We start from the raw sequence: 21,951 nt of genomic DNA, 5'->3' as shown, positions 1-21,951 counted from the left end.
TCAATCGGTTTGGGGAAAGGAATATTCCACCCCTGTGAAACCGATTAAACATCCATTCTGATTGGCACTTTTCTTTCTGAATGAGGTGTATACAAAGGTTAAATTCTTTCCGTTTGAGCAAATAAACCGAATGCAAGCGGAATATCTGGGTCCATGTATACGTGGCTGCTAATCAGAATCCAAATCAAGTTTTATTTCCAAGTACATTTGCACAAACAAGGAATCTGACTGGGTGTGTTGGTGCAACAATTAACAAGAAAATAACGTAAACAAAAAATATATATAATTACTAGCTGTTCCCTCTGTAAAACAGAATATAGAAAAGGTTAAGATATAAAATACACAAATTTACAAAAAAATATATCGAAAATAAAGTAAAAAATAAAGAAAAATGAACTAAAAATTAAAATGAATATAAAAATATAGATAAAATAAAAATATAATAATAATACTAATAATAAAATAGTAATAATAATAATGTAGAAAAATAATTAAAAATATATATATATATATATATATATATATTAAAGCAACATGCACAGATGTAGGGCCATGAAGGAGATGTATTCAACCCAGCAGACTCTTGAATTCCCCAAAAACTGGCTCTTTAGGACAGTAAGATGTCAGATGTGTGACTAAAAGCATGTTTGAGACTTGTGTGAGTCACACAGGGTGATGTGGTTTTTTTCAGTGACCTGGAGAAGTCGGTGGAGGAGCTGCAGAGGAACTCGTCAGTGAACCATGGCCTGGTGACGGAGCAGGATGTGGAGCAGAAGAGCAAAGAGCTGAGGCTGCTGGGAGAGACGCTCACTGAGCTCAAAAGTAAGTCTTCACATGTGAGTGTGATCATTGAGACACCAGGCTTTTACACCTTTTTAACGATGCTCGAAAAACGTCATGAGATAAGGTGTCTGCTTCCTTCCTTCTCATATATCCACTCGAGCAGAATAATCCACCTCTTCGTTCGGGTCACAGTTCGTGTCAAAATGTGTTGCGTGTTTGTCAAATTGATGCCACAAAAACTCATGAATATTCATAAACTCTGCAGCTTTAATTGATATTCATGAAGTTTCAGGTTTGGCCTCTTGTCCAGCTGCTCTGACCCGTTTACCTCCGCTCTGCATCCTGAATTTTAATGAGTGATTCCACGTCCCTCCGAGGCCTCGTTTTAATTTGATGCAGACTGGCTTCGGCGCGCCGCTTTGATTCAGTGTTTGAGTGACAGGTGGACGGTTTTCAGGACGGCTGAGTGTCCGATGTTTGAAATCCTGGCTGTGAATCGTCCTCACACTCTCCCACAGATTCTGTTTTCATTGCACGCCCGGTCCGCCCTTCACCCTCAGCTGCCCGACCTTCTCTGGATCCTCTGTGTGCGTGCGACAAGAAAATCCAGCCTTCAGAAAGCTGTGACGGAAAAAGCATCCTGTAATCTCCCCTCCCTCCGTCTTTACCTCCGTCACTCTGCGCCTCCATTCTTCCTCACATCCTTATCCAAACACCTCTCCCTGACATGCTGCTTTCTCTCCTCATCTGTCTACCCGTCACTCTCCCCTCCTCATCCTATCTCCTCTCTTTCTTTCTCTCATGCAGACCAGTTTCCCAGCCTGCAGAGTAAGATGCGTGTGGTGCTGAGGGTGGAGGTGGAGGCTGTGAAGTTCCTGAAAGAGGAGCCGCATCGCCTGGATGCTCTGCTGAAACGATGCAACACAATGACGGATGCGCTCAGCACGCTGCGCAGGTACACAAATCAAACACCCCTGAATATGAAATAAACCAGGCTGGCTCACACAATGCACGTCTCCTCTGTTAGGGATTTGTTTATCTGTCAGACCACTGACTTTACATGAGGTGGGTGATGTTTTTCCTCCACCTATATGGCACAAAAATGAGGAGGTAGCAGACAGATTAAGGCTGTGTCGTTGATGTCACGGCTCCTCAGTGAACCAAAACTTTCAAGCTGAGTTAAAAGTGTTTGCTCTCACATTTTCTGCTTCTCTTATGTGATTTGGTTTTAAAATCTGACTCATGTCCCACCTGGAAGAGGTAGGCTTTATGATCAATACCACAGCCAGCCAGTAGAGGGAGCTCTGAATGTTTTGGTTTCATCGTCCCAGCAAAGTCTAGCCCTTGATAGTGTCCTTTATGCGTTATAGCCCCGTGTATCCTTCCTCTGTGTTCAGACAAGTCACAGAGGGAGTGTGGAAGGGCCCCGAGGACCTCTCCAGCCAATCACAGAAGAGATCAGAGGACATGAGCCGCAGCTCTGATCTGGACATCCTGAACAGTCCTCCTCTGAGCCTCACGGACCTGAGCACCAGCTCTGGACTTGCTAACTGGATGCCTGTTACTGCCGCGGACTCAGACACATCAGGTCCCGAGCAGGACATCCAGGCGCCCATGACCTTCAGGAACCGGGTCCTGGATGAGCTGCCGAGCCGACGTCCTGCAGATAAATCTGTGTCTGCTGAAGTCCGACTGGTATTTTCTTCTTATTAAACCCCACTGCACCACTTTATGTGTATTATTATTATTATAATTATGTCAAAATGGGCCAGATGGCACACACCCATCCACATCCACATCCAAAGTATGCACACACACACACACACACACACACACGCAGCAGCCTCTCCTGTCAGCTGTTTGCATCTTTTCACTTATTATTTATCTGAATCTGTGTATGTGTGTCAGGCTGCAGAGCGCGACTGGGAGGAGAAGCGTGCCAGTTTGACCCAGTTCAGTGCCCAGGACATCAACCGCCTCCTGGAGGAGACCCAGGCTGAGCTGATGAAGGCCATCCCAGACCTCGACTTCGCTGCCAGGCACATCAACAAGCCAGCGGTGCCCCCCAAGCCCCAGATCACCATCCCAATAACCTCCACCACCGCCACATCCTCTGCAGCTGGGACCACTGGGACCACTGCCACCACCACCACAACCACCACCACTCCCACACACAGTGCGGACCAGCAGCCGGGCAAAGTGCAGCTGGCCGCACAGAAGCTGAACAGCATGGAGGGCGGGGGGTCACATCGAGGGTCGGGTGAGTGTTTGTGCTGATGGCTCTGTTTAAACCAGGGAGGAAGAGACGACTGACAGGTTTCTCTCCTCCACAGTGGATCTAAACGTCGCCCGGTATCGCACAGAAAAACCCTCCAAGTCTCCGCCTCCTCCTCCTCCACGCCGCAGCTTCCCCTCAGCACATGGTATCACCACCAACCGGACCGGAGACGTCATCATCACCAACAAGAATCTGAAGGTGAGACTTTTTATGAGTCTCCAAACAGCTCCAGGCTCAGTCTGAGGATTTCATCCATGTTGGCTCCTGGACTCCTGGTTCCTCTCCGGTCTGGTCATTAAAACTCAGGCTGTGTTTCTCCCTGTGAGTGACTGAACCATGGAGCCACTAAACAAACAAACAGCTGTTTCAATTAACATGACAGCCAGAGTCTCTGAGTGAAGGAGGCAGAGCTGCTCTGAGTTTCAACAACAGCTGGTCTTCATCTAACGGCTGTTTTTTTAAATTTCTCCACCAAACTTCTTACTTTCTCAACTACTGGGGTATTTATAGCTGTGAGCGTCTGGTTTATGTCAATTAAAACTGTCACAGACACAAACAAGTTGTTTTTCTTAAACGTGACCCTGGAATTTCTGCGACTGCACCGCCATGTAGCGTAAAATCACATCAAAAAATTACCCTATCATCATTTTTAAAGTTATTTAAAAGCAAAATTGAAAAACTGTGCTCAGACTTTTGTGCAAATAAATATTTTTGGTCACCCCCCGTGGAGGAAATATTGGCGTTATCACTTAGGAGTAAGTGTGAGTGTGTTAACCCTCATAGAAACAGCATCACAGCTATCATAACTCTCAGCAGATGGTGGAAATATCACTCAGTGTGAGGCTGCTAGCACCATATTTTCTTATAATGAGCTTTATTTGCACAGAATTTAGGATGATTTTTCCCAATTGAGCCCTGATTTAAATACCTGAGAGATGCCGTTTGCTCTGCAGCAGCTTGAGGAGCATTAACCCTTTGCATGCTCCTCAGACTTGTCTTGTTATTCTCTCTCAGAGTTATCGTATGAAACAGTTCAGACTCTGCTCTGTGAGACAGTTTCTTAATAAAACCAGCTCTCTCCTCTGCATCAGACATTTTTTTCCTCAGGCTGGGGGCAGTTTGAGTCTGACTCTCAGGTGAGAACAAGCTGCTGCTGCTCTTTACTCTCCTTGATCCCTCTCTCTGTGGAAAAACCTGCTGAGTGGAGTTCACGCCGTCTGCAGGGCAGACTCGAGTCTTCAAGGTGTCGATTCAACAAGGTGATGGAAACCTTCCCCAGGGACCTCGGACCTTTATGATTGAATAATGTCAAGCAGCTCATACTTTGATACTTTACTCACATAGAGTTCAGTTTGAGGTCTGAGTGACTCGAAGAGAAATGACTGAAGGTTTTTTTAGTTGAAGAAAGGAAAGAGGAGAAACTTTGAAATGGAAAACTTCAGCTCAAAAGTTGCTGAAGATGATTTTACTGTTGCGGGTCAAGGCTGAGAGTCACTACTGATTCTGATTCACAAAGTATAACAAAGATTCTTCGTCCTGTTTCAGATGGAGGAAGACGGTGACCTGCCCAAAACTCTGGTGAAGCTGAGGCGGACCCCCTCTGACACCCCCCGACCCGCCTCCACCCCACCTGTGATCGCAGCATCGGCCATCCAGGACGAGGACGACGAGGAGAAGATCATCGCTGAGCTTGAGGTTACACCTCCTCTCTTTCTCCTTCATTCTGTTTATGTCGTCTTGTGTTTCTGACACATTCTCATGCACAAACGTCTGATCAAAGATATTTCAGAGAACTCCGGTAAAAGATAAAAAACAGGTCAGGACGCTACAAAAGGCCTCCCTCAATCCTCCATGCACCTTTGGGTCGTTGGGCAGAAAGGTAAATTAAAACAGTAGCTTTCCTCATCTGGCTTTCCTCTGGATTTTGCTTCTACTACTACTGACATTTGAAGATTTCCCCTTTTTTATCATCTTCTTTAACTTTATTAACCTCTGCTTTAAAACTCTACCGTAGATAAATGGGGACTAAAAATATAAAATTCATTCAGACGGTGATTTCAGTATATAATGTGAGTGGCTGAAGAGACATTCAATATACTTTAAATCTGGTGAATGAGACAAAATGTTGAATTAAAGCTATTGCTGCAAACATTGGAAATTGGAGCCAAAGGATATTAATCTATCATATTAAAGGATATTAATCTGTAATTTTGTTAGATAAAAATGTTTTATTTGAAAGAACTTCCCAAATTTGACGAAAAAAAACAGATTTGTGAGATTTTATGACAGTTTGTCAGAAAACCTCATCACCTCCCACTTTTGCGGAGAAGACACAGTTCCCCTCAGACTTTTCCACCAGTTTGGCCATTTTTGCAAACAACTGAAAACAAAACTTTTTTTGTGTGTTATGAAAAATTAAGAACCAAGTTCACTGGAAAAACCTGAAATCTTATCAAGTTTTTTTTTGTCTTATTTTCAGTAGAAAATGTCTTTTTAGACTTAAATGAGCCAGATTCACCTGACCAGTCCAGAAAAATGTCTTATTTCAAGTCATTTAAAGACAAAATTAAGTCTGGACTGTTTGTAACAAGTAAAAAAAATCTGTCAATGGAACAAAGAGTCACTTGTTTTAAGACCTTATTCTAGTTTTCGAGCAGATTTTTCTTGTTTCATCTGCATTTTGTCTTTAAATAACTTAAAACAAGAAATTTTTTTGGACTGATAAGTTTAATGTGGCTCATATCAAGAATAACAAGAAATTTATACTCAAAATTAGACAAAAACACTTTATAAAATGTCTTTTTTTTGCAGTGTTTTAATTATGGTTGCAAAGAGGGTGGAAAATTTCCTGTAAATTTCTAGAAATTTTCCAGAAACTTTCCATGGGAAATATTCGTAACTCATTCATCAAAACTTACTTGACTTGATTCTGATGATCCTGTGCTGTGAGCATCATGCACAGTGCATATTGGGAGTGTGGTCTCAGTAGCCCTGCAGTCTATGAAGTGCTGCTATGTGGTTAAGGAATAGCGCAGATATTCATCTTGCATTAAATGTGTTTTTTTTTGGGCCAAAATTATTTTACAATATATGAACCCTAACTATATTAGAGTTCCTCATTATCAATTTCCCAGTTTACTCCCATAAATTCATGTTAATTTCTATAAATTCCCTTGGAAAGCTTTCTTAATTTGAAAATTCCCAGAAATTTGCAACCCTTGTTTGACCTCCGTCAAGCATATTGTGATTGTCACCAACACTTGAGTCCGACTTTAATGTTATACTCCCTTTCAGCAGACTGTCTGCTACAATTTGGTGTTAGTTGCAGGTTTGTATGATAATTTGTTACCTGACAGTGTTGAAAATTATGATGACCCAGTACATATTTCATATTCCAGATCTTAGTATCCAGAATTTTGCCAGGATCTGGATCGTACTTTTACATCTGTCAGAAATTATGGTGACCTCGTCTTGTCTTGTTTTGCAAAGCAATCCGACCATTTATTGTGGAGTTATATACACATATGGTGAAAACGTCCCTATCTCACAATGATAAATAATCCTTTAAAAAAGTCCTGGATCCAGACGGTGATCTGGATCACCTCCAGATTTTAATCACTTCTTCCGTATCCCAATTTTAACATTTCCTGAACATTTTATCAAGATCCTTTCATCACTTTTTAAGTTAAGTTGTTTACAGACAAACAGACAAACTCTCCCAAAGACGTAACCTCCTTGGCGGAGATTATAATGATTCTGATATTTAGCAAATATCAGTTACTAATTCACATCAATGCAAAATACTAGTATGAAGGTGGCTCTAGCACCAGCAAAGTAAAAGTTTGTCCTCCCTCCTCTCTTTGCTTTCCGTTTTTGACGCTACATTAAGCTTCTCTTTTTCCCCTTGTTAACAGCTCCTGACCTTCAGCCTCGTCTGATTGAGCTCTTAAAATACTCTCCGAGTTTGTAAATCTGGAGTTGTTCCGTCTTCCTCTTTGCTAACTGATGCTTCAGCGGTGTGAACGTACAACCTTGTAATTGCTGGTGTGATGTGCGCTGCGTGTGACTCATTGAGCGAGGCAGATGATGTCTTTAGTTTTTTTTTTTCTTCCAGACGGCGTGCACTCGACAGCTCTGGTGACATTTTTAGCTGAGTAAAGAGCTCTTGTTTTTATTGGAATTATCTCTCAGCCGAGCCGAGCAGGTAGCTGTCAAAATAAAGGACAGAGAGGAGGAGGAGGATGGGGGGGTTTCAGGCTCAGAGCGGCAGACAGATTTTCTCTCAAAGAATCTATTTTTCTCTCATGCAGGTGTTTTAAATTCTGAACTTGCTTTTGTTCTCTGAAGGCTTTTGTGGCTCAGGGCTCGGTTTAAAGATCTGCTAACAGTGATTAATGTCAGCAGAGTAAAAACAAAGTCTCCTCCTCATGTCGCTCATTAAAACTATATTTCCCCCTGGTGGAGCTTTTTTATTTCTGATCTGTGCTGTTTACAGATCAGGGAAAGGTTAGGAAGCAAAGCCGGACACCCTGTGGGTCAGTTCGTCTGCAGATTAGACTGTTTTTAAATCTGTTTTGATAAAATACAACAGATTAGGAGGCTGGAGAAGCAGCTGTCAGATTTACTGTTTTGGTTTTAGATGATTAAAAACTTGTTGATGCTTCCTTTCACTCGATTATTTGTTTTCATCTCCCCCAACAGAACAGCAGCAACTCTCCGGGTCCGGTAAAGGGTCCCACCGTCGCAGCCAGACTCAAACATCTTCAGCAAGGAAGCCTGGAGAGGCCAAAAACCCGCAAGCAGAAAGAGGACTTCCCCAAAGTTCAGGGCCAGCAGCAGGTATTCCACTTCTAGCAGCTCAGCCTCTGACGCTGCGTCTGACTCTGCTCTCTGCTGTCGCTTCACACCAAGCTTTCCTGCAACTTCTGCAAGATCAGACAAACTGTGTAGGCTGAACCAGCAGACAATGAGATAACACAAAATCCAGAAGGATCCGTGATTTTTACCAGTTCTTGATGTGTGTTTTGACCTTTGAGTTACTGGATCTAACCTAGCCTGCGTAGAGATCAAGTTTTTGTCGTACGAGTTTGTCGATGTTTTGATTTCCTGACGAAGGTCTTTGGTGGTGCTCGTGACTGATCCAACTAGCTTTATTACGATAGTCACATCTTAGACGCTCTGCCTCCATCGAACCACAGTTTCAGCAAAGCCACGGAACGAATCCACATCTCAGCGCTGAATGAACCCAGACGTGTGTTTTCTCTCTCTGAACCTTCATCTTTCGCTCTTTCTCATCCAGTACTTATCCTCACATGCTGCTTTTTCTACCACCCATTCTTTAAATCTCAAGGCTAGCTGCAGAGGAGTGTTTCAACGCGCCGCTGAGGCTGGCGCTGAGCAGCTGAAAGGACCACATTCCAGCCGAGAGGCCAATCCATTAAGCTAGCTTTCTAAGAACTGCCTTTTAACAGCTCTGACGCTACGAGTTATTATGCAAGGAGACGAGAGAGGAGCGCAGGGTGTAAGGTTAGCTGGAAAAGCTGTTTCTGTAGATGAGTTATTCAATTTAATGAGTGCAATAAAGATATTTATAGATGGTTAGAGAGGGAAAGGGAAAGCAGGGAGGATAGAAGACTGAAGAAGCTGCAGAGGAATAAAACGACACATGAAAACAGAAAGGATTTAAAACCTAAATGTGTGCACGGTTACAGGAGATGAATCCCACTCCAGCTCTTATTTCTGTTCAGCAAATTTGGTTGCACAGTGTTGAGTGATCAGTAATGACTCCTAATCATTTTGTAGACCTGCCTTTCACTCTGATCCCCAAAAAAAGCAGCTCTGCTTGGTTGATATTCGTGAAGAGGCTGCATTGAGATAATAAAACGCTTCCTTCATGGCGTGGGAGAGCCAGATCCTCAGGTCAGGACTCAGCTGTCCGCCTACATCGTGAAGACGAGTAGCATTTGTTAAGAGATGTCAAAGTTTACCTCCTGGTCAGAGACGACTGCTGGGTTAAAATCGTGATGAGAGAGTCTATTTTCCCTCCATTTATCAGCTTAGTAATGAATTTATCAAAAGAGCATCTACAGCCTGGATCAGACGACTCTAAACATGAGTTATTAACGCCTCAGTGACTCACTTATGACCAAAGAAAGAAGTCAACTCCCTGTTACAAGAGTTATCCTCTTACCAGGATGATCTGATCCTGAGGGACGAGTCTTGAGGCCAGGTGTCGTCATACCAACAGACAGAGCTTTTCAACAGTGCTAATTCCCATCTGACAGGTTGTGACCACTCATACTTTGAGTTGTGTCCTAGGCTTGTACGCACGTCCAGCCATTGGTGATGAAAACAGACAATTTGTTGTACTGATGAAAAAAACACAGTTAGTGATATGCACAAGAATTAACGGCAGGATTACCCAAGTCTGTTTTAAAAATCCTTTGGAAAAGTATGACGATATTGACATAAACAGTAAATTTAGATTTATGGGAATTTTTTTTTATTCAAGTGGAGTACACAAGCCCAATTTGAAGTTCCTCGGACACATGATATAATCTGTACCTGCTTCGCTTTCATGGTGAAATCAGTTTATCGACCACCTAGGTCACTTTGCGGCTAACGGTGACGCGTTGTGACCAAGCGGCAACCTCCGGTCTAAGAATATGAGACAATGCTGAAGTGCTAAAATCTGCTGTTTCTCGAGTGTCCGCTTGAGGCTGGCTCTGGAAGTACCAGAAGTCACATACACACCAAGCCAAAAAAGAAAAAAACTGTTTTCAAAGCAGAAATTAACCTATTTACAGCCTGTTTCAAAAATGTCTTCTGTCTTAGTTGCTAATTTTACTATCGGCACACACTGTACGGGGGTGAATTTGTTCTAACTCTGCGGTTCAGAGGATGTTAAGATCATTAGCTCGCCCAATCAAAGGCACAGCTCAGGGTCACGTGACTGACAGGTGCCCCATAGCTTTACGCAAAGCTCTTGCCACTACCAATATGGCTGCTATAGCCGATCTGCTTCATTTTCCGTTTCAGGATCAGATGGGTAGCATCAGGGAGACTACGTCCATGTTTTATACAGTGACACATTGTGATTAATGGTCCTGTTTGTGTAATGGCTGGATGTTCATACTAGCCCTGGTCCAGATATAGAAGATGTTGGCAACTTAAAGAAAAGCCAGGACAGCATGTGATCAAGTTTAGGTCAACAATCCCTGGTACTAACCTTCACAAAATCTCACCTTCAACAGGAGATAGTGAAAAGTACCTTTCATAAAGATGCAGTACCTGGCAATCGGTACTCAACAGTACCAATATTCAGTACTTTTGAGTGTTAATGTGGTAATAAATATGAATTTGTTTCACAACAAAATCTCAAAGTTTTTCAATTTAACACATTTATTTCTCAATATAAAAACTTCCAATGCTGTGTTCATGTCCAGCATGGAAAATCTCCTACTCTTCCACTTCCTCACAGTCACAAAGATGGGTTTAGGTACCGAAACATGGCACAGTTTGATTTTACGTCAATTGATGCTTGGTGCTACAGACAGAATTTGGTCATTACCTATAAAAATATTGGTAAAGACCACATGAGAAAGTACAATGTTGGTTAAAATCTTTAAAACACCTGATGAATCTGAAAATATTGACCTTGCAGACGGAGCTCTGAGCTCAACAAACTTACAGTGGAGTCCTGCTGTTTTTATCTACTTTAACTTTAATATTTGGTTTGTCCACCTTTTGCAGCTGTACAGCAGCACATGTCTCTGACATAGTGTCTAAATATATCCTGAGAGCTTCAACACTAATGTTACCCCATGTTTTCTGCAACTTAAGACAAAGTCTTAAATTTGACCTGCAGGGGTTGATATTACCCGCTGAGTTAAGGATACACCTCTTAGACAGGAAGTGAAGCATCTTCAAGAATTTCAACCAAGTTTGGGATCCAGATTCGATCTTTTGGTTCCAACTAGTTTTGCATTTCTTTGTTCCTTATCCCTCCTTCCACAAACACAGCAGCTGTGTCTCGATGCCCTGCAGTCTGAACTTATTTTGTATCAGTGACGCTTCGACTCGTGAGTGCAGAGTCACCCAGCAGCGACGTGCGGAGGTAAAGAAAGGTTCAAAGTAATACCAGCGTCCTCCTGGAGACAACCAGTCACGCTCCATTTCTCCCTCCGTTTCTTTATACTTCAAATCAGATATTTCACATAAAATCCACAGGAAATCTGTCAACAGCGTTTCATTCAGTGTTATATAAGCAGGCTACGGGCTAGAGAAAAGAGAAAATGTCACTGAGGAAAGGGACTATATTGTTCTGTGACTGCACGCTGAAAGAAGGAAGAAGAATATCAGATGTTTTTCTGAAAATTTAGCTCTGAGTGACTCTGAACAGCAGGTTAGAACCTCTCCCACAAACCTCTCAAAGAAAAATCCTCTGGAAAGGAACTGACAGCACATCTCTCACAAACCACGCTTTCACTCACAATGATCGCCTCTTCCTGCGCTCAGCAGGAATTTGATGAATTCATGAATTCACATATTAACCATAAAGTTTCTCATTTATTCACTTCTTTACATCACGCTTTAAATTCAGCCAACCCACAGGAGCTCAGGCTTATTTATAGACTTAACTTCCAGGTGATGATGTCGTCTCCATTAGCTGTAACAGCCGTTAGCACATGGCTAACACAGCTGACCTCCGCTTGACATGTTGACGCCATCTGGGCCAGCGTTTCCTCCACGGAGAGCTCCAGGATTAGTATTCAGGTCTTTTTGTCGCTCTGTTGGCCTGAATATCAACTTGTTCCTCATTTTTATGTTGTTTAAAAATTCATAACCCAGAGCAGGAAGATAATGTTAGAGGACAGTGAATTATCTTCACGTTCAGACAGTCAGGAAGTAGTTTGTTGCCCCAAACTAGTTGTTGATACAGAGGAGGAAAAGGACGTTATCTTTGTTAAATTTTTAACTTTTGAATCAGAAGACATAAAAAATGTCTCTTGCTCATTTTACACCGGGCATAAACCTGCACCCTCGAAGATTTAAGACCTTCTCCCTCCACGCCTTGGTGCACAAATGACAGATAACATCTCATAGCTCATTTCGTAGTCCCTGAAATTACTCAACCAGAGCAATGCACAGCCTGCACAAAACTGTGAACATGGCGCTAGCTATGCTAACCTGCAGACTCTGTCATCCTGTGTTAATCGGACTATTTTCCAATAGTTTTGACTCTTGACACAAGTTTTAAAGTCTTTAGAGCTCAGAATTTAGTCGCTTTGCAGCATCTCTTAAAAAAAAGCTGAAATACTCCTTTAACCTCCTTAAACTTCCAGTTTTCTCAACTTGTGTAGGAGTCAGTTGTAGAATGTATACATTGACATTTATCCAAACCGTCCCTGCTGGGTTGAACACAAAGAGGTGGAGCACTCCTCTGTGAACCCGGGAGGCGCACCTGTCTGCCACTTCTGTTCCTGGGAGAGCGCCACGGTTGTTCGTGTGTCCCCCCGAGGCACCGAGCAGCACCTTGTCATCTCGATCTGTTCTTTTTTTTTTCTCCTCGCTGAATGTGGGCTGTCGTCAGGCTCGAGTGCTTCCTCCTCGTTCAAGCACAGAAACAGAAACAGAAAAAATCGGAGCATTCAGACGAGCATGAAAGCGTTCGGAGAGGTTCTGGTTCAGTCTGCTCGCTGCAGACGCTACAGTCGGGTTTTAATCCTCCACAGATGCAAAGACTCAATCTGTTTCCAAGAAGTGTTTGCCAAAATTTGTGAAATGATGTTATGTTGTCCCTCAGACAGAGACATTAATACCCTGTGGAGTCTGCTTTGATGGAGAAGTGCAGCTCATCACAATTCAGCTCTCACTTCGTTTTTGGCGTCGCTTCCTGTCACTGATATGATTATTCTGTCTGACAAATCACTCAGCGGGAAGCCAGGAGTCTTCCTTTCCTCTTTTACCAACAACTCACCCATCCTCATGTGTCCTTTCCTTGTCTCCTGCTCTAGTTCCCTCCCATCTCTCCCTCATGACCTTGTCCTCTCTTCGTCTTTCATTTCTTTCCATCAGGGATCAGTGACTATAAATAAAAGCGGACAATACGCCGTTTGCTCATGTTGCACAAAAGTGAAGCCAAAACACACTGCAGACGTTTTGTGCTGGTGTACAAAACACTAAAATACTTTCCAGACGTAGGAGACGAAGTGACGTCAGATGAGACAAAGCAGATGGCGCCCTCTGTTGTTTGGAAAGGGTATCACTACCTCCTTTCCTTGTCGACTACTCTTGCCTCTCATTCCTCTGTACTACTTTCTCCTCATGTCCTCGTTTCCTCCCCTCTTCTTTCCTTATCTTAAGTCTTTCTGCTATCTCTCGCTGCACCTTACACCATCCCTCCTCCTCCCTCCTTCCTTCCTCCCCGCCTCGCTGCGTCACACAGACTCGAAGACGAGGACAGATTTTTGCGTCCCTGAGCTCTGACAGCAGTGCGGTGATCACAGCCTCGTTTCTGCTGCTCAGCCACGGCCTCGTGCTCTCCTCTCCTTCTCTCCTTCTCATTTCCTCACGATGCACCAAAACCTGACGTTCCTGTCGACCAATCAGAGATCAGAACGCAGGGTAGTGTCTGAGCAGAGGGGAGGCGGGGTTTACTTCAGAGAACAGATGTTAGACTGAAGAGAAACTTGAAATAGCTGTGTGTGAGTGTGTGTGTGTGTGTGTGTATAAATTTTGATTTTTGTCTTTTTTTCTTTTCTCCTCCCTCTCACTGCTTCTTGTTTTTGACTCTTTTTTTGCTCCTTTGATCTTCCCCCTCTGCTTTGCTTTTTTTGGGGCAGTGCTGAGGTTTTTTCCGTCGCTGACGGCTGCTTCTCGTGCTCAAGCAGAAACTCTGCTGCTCATCCTCTCGGCCAATCACCATCAGTCTCTCTGACGTTTTCCCTTCACTGCTTTTTTTCCTCACATCACATTAGTCTGTGAGCCGGTCCCTCTCTCCTCTTCCTCCCTCTCTTCATCCTCTGTCTGCTTCTCAGGTCTCAGCTGGACTAATAACTCGAGGAGCTCGGATCAGTCTGGTTTCGGATCCTAGTTCAGACGTGAGACTTTGTTTTCTGAACGTTCTGTTTTACTGTAAGTTAGAGGTGAGAGATGAGTGCTCTGGAGATCAGGAAGTTCATAAAGGGTTAAAATGATCATCTGTAGATGAAACATTCACGCTCTGACCTGGTAAATGAATCAGAGGAGAGATTTCACTTCCAGCAACAGAAACAGTGAAGGGATTAACGAGCAAAGCTACAAGAGGATGTTTAGTTCTTATAGGTTTTAACATCTGCGTATCAAAGCTTCTTTTCATTTATCCCTTAAATAAATTGGCATATCGAGGTTGGAGGTAAGGGTCAGATCAACTCTTAGATTTTTAAAGATTTAAGTTGAAGGTTGACAAGAACAAACTTGGAGCACTTAGACATTTCTGATAACTCCTCAAAGACAACATTGAAGAATTTATGGAAAAAAATATAAGGTTGTAATGTGAGGATTCACAGAGAAAAAACGAACCTCTTTGCACACATGTAAAACTTAAAGTCATGAAGGGAAAAGGTGATTGTATGTGAGATAATACTCAAAATTTAAAAGACAAGATCTTAAATTTTCCATTTGGGTAAAAGTCACGAATATCCACCAAAAAAAGCAGTTACACCAGAGAAAGAGGAAGTTTAATAGGAAGCAAATAACTGATTGTATTATTACATATAAAAAAAAACAGCCAGCTCATGAAAAAAATCCTCAGCGTTGTCTTAATAAGAAAGATGAAAGTCAGAGATTTTAATGAGAACATCAGATATTCTTTCAGGGATTAAAACTGTGGCATCACTGGGATAAAAATGATAAAAATGTGAAAGTAATTGGAAGCTTTTTTTTTATTACTCAAAGATAAATCCTGAATTTATGAAAAACAGAAGTCAGTAATTTCATCCTGTACAAGGAAGGAAATCTCACATGATTAAACTTTAATAAAACGGTCTTTTTGCCTTGAGAAACATCAGTTTTATTTTAGAAGATTCGCTGAGAGAAGGCAAAAGTTGAGCAGTCTTTTAAAAAAGATTACCAGATTAAAGCTCTTGTGGGGAGTTTTTAAAAGGAAATCGATCAAATTATAACGATAAATATGTCTCATTATGAAGGAAAAGGAGACAAGATTGTAATCCAGAGGGGTGTGTGTGTTTATTCGACCAAATAATTAACCTGAACTAGTCCGCCCTACATTTACCAATCAATTGTAATAAAATACTTATGTTTTCAAATGTTAAGGGAGCATAAACAAGCCTTAAGAGATAGGATTGGCTGTTATAAATCATGTAGGACGAAATCACCAAAGAGCTGCAGTACACCTCTTTGTCCACAGGGGTCATCCAAATCAACCAAAACCCAAGAGGAGCTTTAAGACAGAGACTAAAACACTATAAGAATATAAAGAGTGTTAAATGTAGAAAAAGGAGTATGCAGCATGAAAGTGGGGCACAGACAGTATTTAATGTGTTTTCCTCTTTATGAACAGACTTTATTTTCAAGTCTCTTTGTTGTAAACATGAAATCAAAGCCTGGAGGCGATGCCATCAGTGTGTGAGGAGTAAAAAAAACAAACTGTGAAGAGTGAGGATGAAATGTTTTTAGGATTTAATTATCACACTGAGTGTGTTCGACACCAGGCTGGAGGGAAGTATTAATCTCACACTGTGAGTGTGTATTTACACCACTAACAGACTAAATAACAAACGGATGTTTCTCTATATCGTTAATACATTAATGGAATGTATGAGTAGTGTCAGAATTAGCGTAAAAAGCTAGCACGAAAACTAGAACAATGCAGTAAAAGTATAACCTGAGTCACTTCACAGATATATTGTATGTATATTATAAGACCATTGAGTTTTTGTTTTGAAGAAATCGCTTTATTAACATGTAAAAAAGAAAGTATCATCTATGTTTTATATAATCAAGCTTTTTTTGTATTTTTATACTTGAAGAAGAGGATTCATACGCATGTAACACATCTATTCTGTAAATTATTATTTTTCTGTGTTAAAGATTTCTTATTTTTGTTCCTGCTAACATTGATCACAGCAGTCCGAGGGGGGGAGAGGGCGGGAACAGGATGGTCGACGTTATAAAAGAGCCACCACATGTATGAAAAGCACACATCCTCCTGTCTCTAAGTGGATCACCTCACTGGTAGACGCCCATTTTGTAGCTGTTACTCTCTATTATAACCTACAGTGTACGTACGCGGCACACACTACACTTTATTGATGGTTTATTGATGAATGTGTGATTGTTCAAACCATTTGTGGATGTGCAAAAATGTATATAAACCCAAATAATATATTACAAATTGATTTTATGTGGAATTTTTTCTAAAACGGGAAAAAAGAATCCAAAAATGGCATGCATACTGTAAACATTCCTGGAAATCTGCACGCTGGGTCAACAGAGGTCTCATTTCTTGTCGATAATTCTGTGTATACCTGTGAGTGTATGATAGAGTAAACAGATTGTACAGTAACATAGATTTTGTATGATGTTAAAAATGAGTGGGTAAAGGCCCTTCTTGTGTCAGAACAAAGAAAAAAAAAAGATGAATTCTAACTCCGAGAAGAATCTGAATGATGTTGTGTATCATCTAAATACTGTTCCTCAGTCTGAGAGTGCTGCCTGCTGTGTGGGGTACGTGTCGTTTGTGAATCGTGAAGAAGAATGATAATCTACTACAGAGTCCGTATAACTAAAGACCAACTAAACCGTGCAAAACAACACAACGCAACTTTGTGTATGGAAAGTAAAAGTTGCTGCTTTGTGTGAGAAAAATCAACCGGACAAAAAGGTTGCTGCTTTTGTACGTTCCTGTTGTGTTTTTGTGACAATAAAGGTGACCCTCTTATTATACCTGTGTGTGTGTGTCACTTTTATCTGATCTCCTTTCTCTTCTTCTTGTCTGAGAAATTAACCCCACATGGTGCTGATTTTTCTTGATCCTGGATCCACAATAAAAACTACAACAGCTCAGCTTTTATTTCCTGGAGATTTTCACTTTGTTCTCTTCATATTGTCCTCAACGGACAATTTGAGAAACTGCTCACGTCAAATCTTCTAAAGTGCAGCAATCCATCATGGAGCACTAAGAGTAAGGGCAGATAAGAGAGAGGAAAAAGCTTGAGATCTGGATAGGGATCATATTTATGGGAATAAAGATTTAAAGTTTCAAAAAAAAGTTTTAGTTCTCTGAGGAAGGAGTTGTGTTTTGAGGCTAATCTTTAGTGAAGCCTAAACTTTAACTTCTAATCTCATTTATTTAAATTGTTTTTGCTTCAATATTTCAAGTCCCTGTGAGGAGTTTCTAAGTAATCTGGGAAAATTCTCCCTTCAAGATATATTCCATATTATAATCCATGCTCTAAAATGAGATTATCAGCACCAATGTAAGTCATTTCTTAATTTTTCTCAGCTCCCCTTTAGGGTTGGACAGGACCAGATTGATTTACAGCACACCACAGTCTCTATGACATCACCACGCCGGCTGATTAAGTTTAGTAATGAGAAGAGAAATCTGTTTTTCTCTGCTGAAAACGATTTCTGTGATTAATTTTGTAGTGATGGTGGACACAGGAGCCAACTGTCAGACAGAAAAAGGACAAAAGAGCAGAATCTAAAGCTAAACAGCAGAGTGATAGAGCATGAGCCTAAAGGCTAAAAGCCTTTGCACACTAAAAGTGACTCGAATAAACGGCACAAAATTGTAAAAAATTTGGAGGCATCATATTCAATCTCATTAGCTATTCTCCTCCAAACAATGTCTTTATAATTATTGTCTTTGTAGTTTTTAATTCTTTTGTCGTAAAGAACCAAGTGCTGGGACACAATCAATGTTGAATGTTTTGGTATGTGTCTTGTCAGCAAAACTTTGGATAACTTGACCTCGGTCTGAAAAAAAATGCAATATTGTTCAGCGAAAGAGTGTTGCTGGTATGAAAGCTTAAGTTGAAAAACAGTAGGTTTGAAAATAAAATGTGCAAAATATTTGCGTGGGAAATGTGCGTGTGGTGTGTTAAGGGCTTAACACATGTGCTAAATGCTAAAACACAGGAGCTAAACTGTTTGTGATAATGTTGATTCCAACCCACAGTCAGCAGTTATTCTGCAGTAGTCTGTTCAAACTTGAGAGTCTATCAATAAAATAAAGAGGTTACGTTAGCTCTGCTTGGTAGTGGACATGCACTAAATGTGGCCAGCTACTAAACTACGGTACAAACTGTCACATTTCAAATTGTAGCTCTTGCTAACTGTTGATAAATACCTCACCTTGTTGTGATGCAATGTATCTGGTAAGAAGTTGTCTTCAACAAAGAAAAGTAGAGTTAAAAAAGGAGATCTGAACTCCATTCATTTGCAAAACAAGCACACCCCTTGTCACGGGTCACGGGTCTTCACGACAGTGTGGTTCCCACCAAAGGTGCTGCTTCAGTCCACTTCCAACAGACAATCCTCACAGCCTCTTTAAACTATTAAATCTGTTTTTTTTGCTTGTAATGATGCTCTCATCTATCTTTTCCCTATTCTTTCCTTCACACAGCTACATTTATTAATTCCAAGTCTGATTCTCCGTCTTACTGCCCCCTCTCCTTCTGTAGCTTCTGTGTAACTGCTTGATTTTATTTACCTGCTCTCTATTGCAAACAAATCCACTAAAGTCCTGACACTGATTAAAGTTATGTGCTCATGTGGGAAAAGATGGAGTTTGCAGTTATTTCATCATCCATCTTTGAGTCAGGATCACTTCAGTGAAAGAAAAATATTTATGTGGGTACAATAAGTCATATATAAAAACCAGCCTCCTGCCTACTGATTCATCTGAGGAAGTCTGTCAGCTGCACCAGGTGAGTCTCATTTCTTTTCTAAGCTTAAACATGAAAACCTGAAGAGTTATGAATTTAAAGTTATTAAAAATATCAGGGTTTTAAGTAAAATACAGAACATTTATCCACCACGCTGAGCTGCTCCTTTGACAGAAAACACACTTTCTCTTCTGTAAAGGTCGATTAAAGCTGCTTTTTACGTATTCAGTAGTTTTTATTCAGCTGTGAGAGCTATTAGCACTCCTCTATCCTGAACATTTCCAGCCTGTTCACCATCGTTGACCTCCTGTAATTTTTCCACAGACCTCATTATGTGTCAGCACATATAAAAACTCAGACAAGGTCAGTGCTGTTATTCACCAAAGCTTTTGGTTAAATCACTGAATCTCCTTTTTGTCAGGGTGAGTGTAACACCATCACACATCACACACTCACAGTCATCAGGGTTTGAGATCAGAGCGCCGCAGAGACAGACACTAATGACGGTTAAAGCGACACTTTTCTTTTTCCTTCAGGGAAATGAGCTGCGGGAGGGCAGGAGGTGATCCTGTGAGAGTGATCATGTGAAACAGTCTCCAGTTTGACCTTTGACCAGAGAAGAGCTTGTTTGATGTGCTTTAAAGCTGCATGCACAAGTCTATGGCCACTAGGGGGCAGAGGAACAAAGAAGCAACCAGGAAATAGTAAAATCTGAGTTATAAACTGCACGGTTTGTCAGATTCAGGCTGTTTTAGGGTCTCATGCATTTGCGAGTGGATCTGAGCAGACTCTGCAGAGTCATGCAGAAGAAGTTTCTGGAGTCGGTAAACTTTTGCTCTTTCCCTTCAGGCACCTGGAAGTGTTTCTGAAGCAGCTCCACCCTCTGCTCTCTCTGTCTTTGCTTCACTTCCTGATCTTTGTCCTTTGAACAGAATAGAGCAGACTGAACTCACCGGCGTGTGTGTGAGAATCTGTGTGCAGAGAAGCTGCACCAACACGACAGAGAGGAGTTCAGAGGAGTTCAAAGGAGACGGACTGTAAGTACAAATAAAACCACTCAATCATCTTTGGTTTTTGAAGCAAGGATGGAAACAGAAAGTTTCTGCAGCCACTAGTTTGGATTACAAACTTCCCAAACTCGAAAAACTACAGATCATGTCATAAAACAGTCACACCTCATTTTTTTTACAGATCTCTTTGACGTAATATGTGCAAAAGCTCTGTCTTTTTATGACCAATAAAAGCAAACAAGACCATCACAAAGAAGTCTGAAAGTTTCTATGCTGTAAGATTGAATGTCTGCATCTTTTTTCACACCCAGGAGAGACATTTGTCAATGAGCAATCCTCGTCTTGAGACCAGTCTTGGATCTTGAAACAACTGCTGAGAGTTTTCAACCAGGACGACCAAAGATGGATGATTTGTTTGATTCCGATTACAGACTCCTCGTCTCTCACACCGACCCCAGGGATGAACTCATCACCAGCTTGAAGTCGTTCTCTCTCCTCTACAGCCAGCGCAGACATCGACTTCACAGAGTTTCAGAGAGTTTCACGCTAACAGCCGTTCGACTCCACGACGACGTCCCTGAGAATAAAGCCGTCCGGGTCGTGTTCACTGTGTTTGGAGGAGCTCTTGGTTCAGCTTGTGGGATCCTTTCTGGAGGCGTTTGGGGGTTTTTAGGAGCTGTCAGTGCAGCAACTTTCACCAGGATTTGTGGGAAAATCAACGCAGTTGGTGCAACTGTGGGCTTCTTCGGCAGCGTGCTGGGTGGAGTGGTCGGAGGAGTGTTCTGTGGAGCTATTGGAGGAGCAATCGGAGCGACCGCTGGAGCGTCTGATAGTCCGGCTCATGGCATCGTAGGTGATGTTGCCTGGTTCACAATTGGTGGTGCAACTGGAGGCGCAATGGGAGCAACTTTTGGCGGGACGGTTGGTGCAGCAGGCGGGGCCATTGGTGGAGCTTTTGGCGGGCTTTGTGCCACCAGGTTCGCGGTATTTTTCGTAGGAAGCCTCTTCGGACGCATCAGTGGAAACAAAAACTCAAACCAGCAGAAAAAGATGTTAAAGAACCAGAGCGTGATGAAGGACAGTGCTGCAGACTTCAGAGAAACAATCAAACCGCTGCTGCAGGAGATGAAAACAATCAAATCCATCAGTGAGAAAATGTCTGAGAGTGAGGGTGTGCAGAACCTAGCCACAGAAATAGAGAAGAGTCTGGATGCTCTTATAATCCTGGGAATATCTTTGAGTGACTCTCTGAGAGCCACAGATCTGCAGAAGTTTGTCTCCAGCGTTGAAGATGCAGCGAGACAAAGCAGGAAGAGCACGGAGGAGCTGGAGAGGACGAGTGAGGAGGTGGAGAAGCTTCTGCTGTCGCTGAGGAAACACTGAAAACGATTTGAGCTGAGAGACGGATGATTCTCAAAACTCACAGACAGAAATACACTTTAGAAAAAAGCTTTTTGCATCAAAGAGTGCCGTCCAATCAGAAGCTTCCAGAGTTAAGAAGTGAAGCTGGTGCAGTTTTCCTTAGTGTCCACAAGAGGGAGACTCCAAAAGTCAAGGACACTCTTTTCTGTGCACTTTCTACTTTGTGAATCCCAAAATATCTTAAATTATCTGTAAGGTTTGTCAATCCGTTTGTTTTGGTCGATATAAATCATAAAGTGCTGAGTCTATAAACGCTGTAAAAGTTTGTTGAGTGCGCCATCTCCAAGTACTCAAACTTATGTCTGTGCACATATATGAGAGAAAAAAAAATCATGATCTAGAAAGTAGTTAAAGCTGTGTTTGTGGGGGAATCATTGCTCAAAAAAAAAAAAAAAAAAATCATCTCACAGAGATTGTTTTTAGATTGAATGAATCTTCAGATTATTACCAGAGAAAACTCATCTTTTTATTTTATGTTTATTTGATGAGAAGAAGAAATTACATTCATTTTTACTTCTAGCTCTATTAATGAATCGTTTAGCTCAGTGGAATAATCTGATCAAAT

The 21,951-nt window shown here is 41.7% G+C and overlaps 2 protein-coding genes across 11 annotated transcripts in view; both read left to right on the top strand.

Moving 5' to 3' along the window:
- LOC141784802 (SRC kinase signaling inhibitor 1-like) overlaps positions 1-17,008 on the top strand; it is a 136,852-nt gene extending 119,844 nt beyond the window's left edge. For 7 of the 10 annotated variants that reach the window (XM_074662680.1, XM_074662684.1, XM_074662686.1 and 4 more), the window contains 7 exons: positions 692-822; positions 1,591-1,738; positions 2,154-2,478; positions 2,692-3,043; positions 3,117-3,259; positions 4,607-4,756; positions 7,763-17,008. In XM_074662680.1, coding sequence (XP_074518781.1) covers positions 692-822; positions 1,591-1,738; positions 2,154-2,478; positions 2,692-3,043; positions 3,117-3,259; positions 4,607-4,756; positions 7,763-7,915 — 1,402 coding nt within the window. In that variant the 3' untranslated portion in view covers positions 7,916-17,008. The remainder of the gene's footprint in view (positions 1-691; positions 823-1,590; positions 1,739-2,153; positions 2,479-2,691; positions 3,044-3,116; positions 3,260-4,606; positions 4,757-7,762) is intronic. The other 3 variants (XM_074662683.1, XM_074662682.1, XM_074662679.1) reach the window with 2 other exon arrangements.
- Positions 17,009-19,798: 2,790 nt separating this feature from the next.
- Positions 19,799-21,774, top strand: LOC141785317 (uncharacterized). The gene is made up of 2 exons (XM_074663552.1): positions 19,799-19,991; positions 20,276-21,774. Exon 2 carries the CDS (start codon positions 20,367-20,369, stop codon positions 21,345-21,347), a length of 981 nt encoding a protein of 326 aa, XP_074519653.1. The 5' UTR covers positions 19,799-19,991; positions 20,276-20,366; the 3' UTR covers positions 21,348-21,774.
- Positions 21,775-21,951: the final 177 nt, after the last annotated feature.

Source organism: Halichoeres trimaculatus, unplaced genomic scaffold (genome assembly GCF_033239565.1).
Source record: "Halichoeres trimaculatus isolate MK-OKI-2021-1 unplaced genomic scaffold, fHalTri1.1 fHalTri1_scaffold_23, whole genome shotgun sequence".
Classification (NCBI taxonomy): domain Eukaryota; kingdom Metazoa; phylum Chordata; class Actinopteri; order Labriformes; family Labridae; genus Halichoeres; species Halichoeres trimaculatus.
Note: the sequence above shows the minus strand (reverse complement) of the source record. Positions and strands in the feature narration are given on the sequence as shown.

Excerpts from the sequence above, each read along its gene's own strand:
- LOC141785317 (XM_074663552.1), top strand. The coding sequence starts at position 20,367 with ATGGATGATTTGTTTGATTCCGATTACAGACTCCTCGTCTCTCACACC.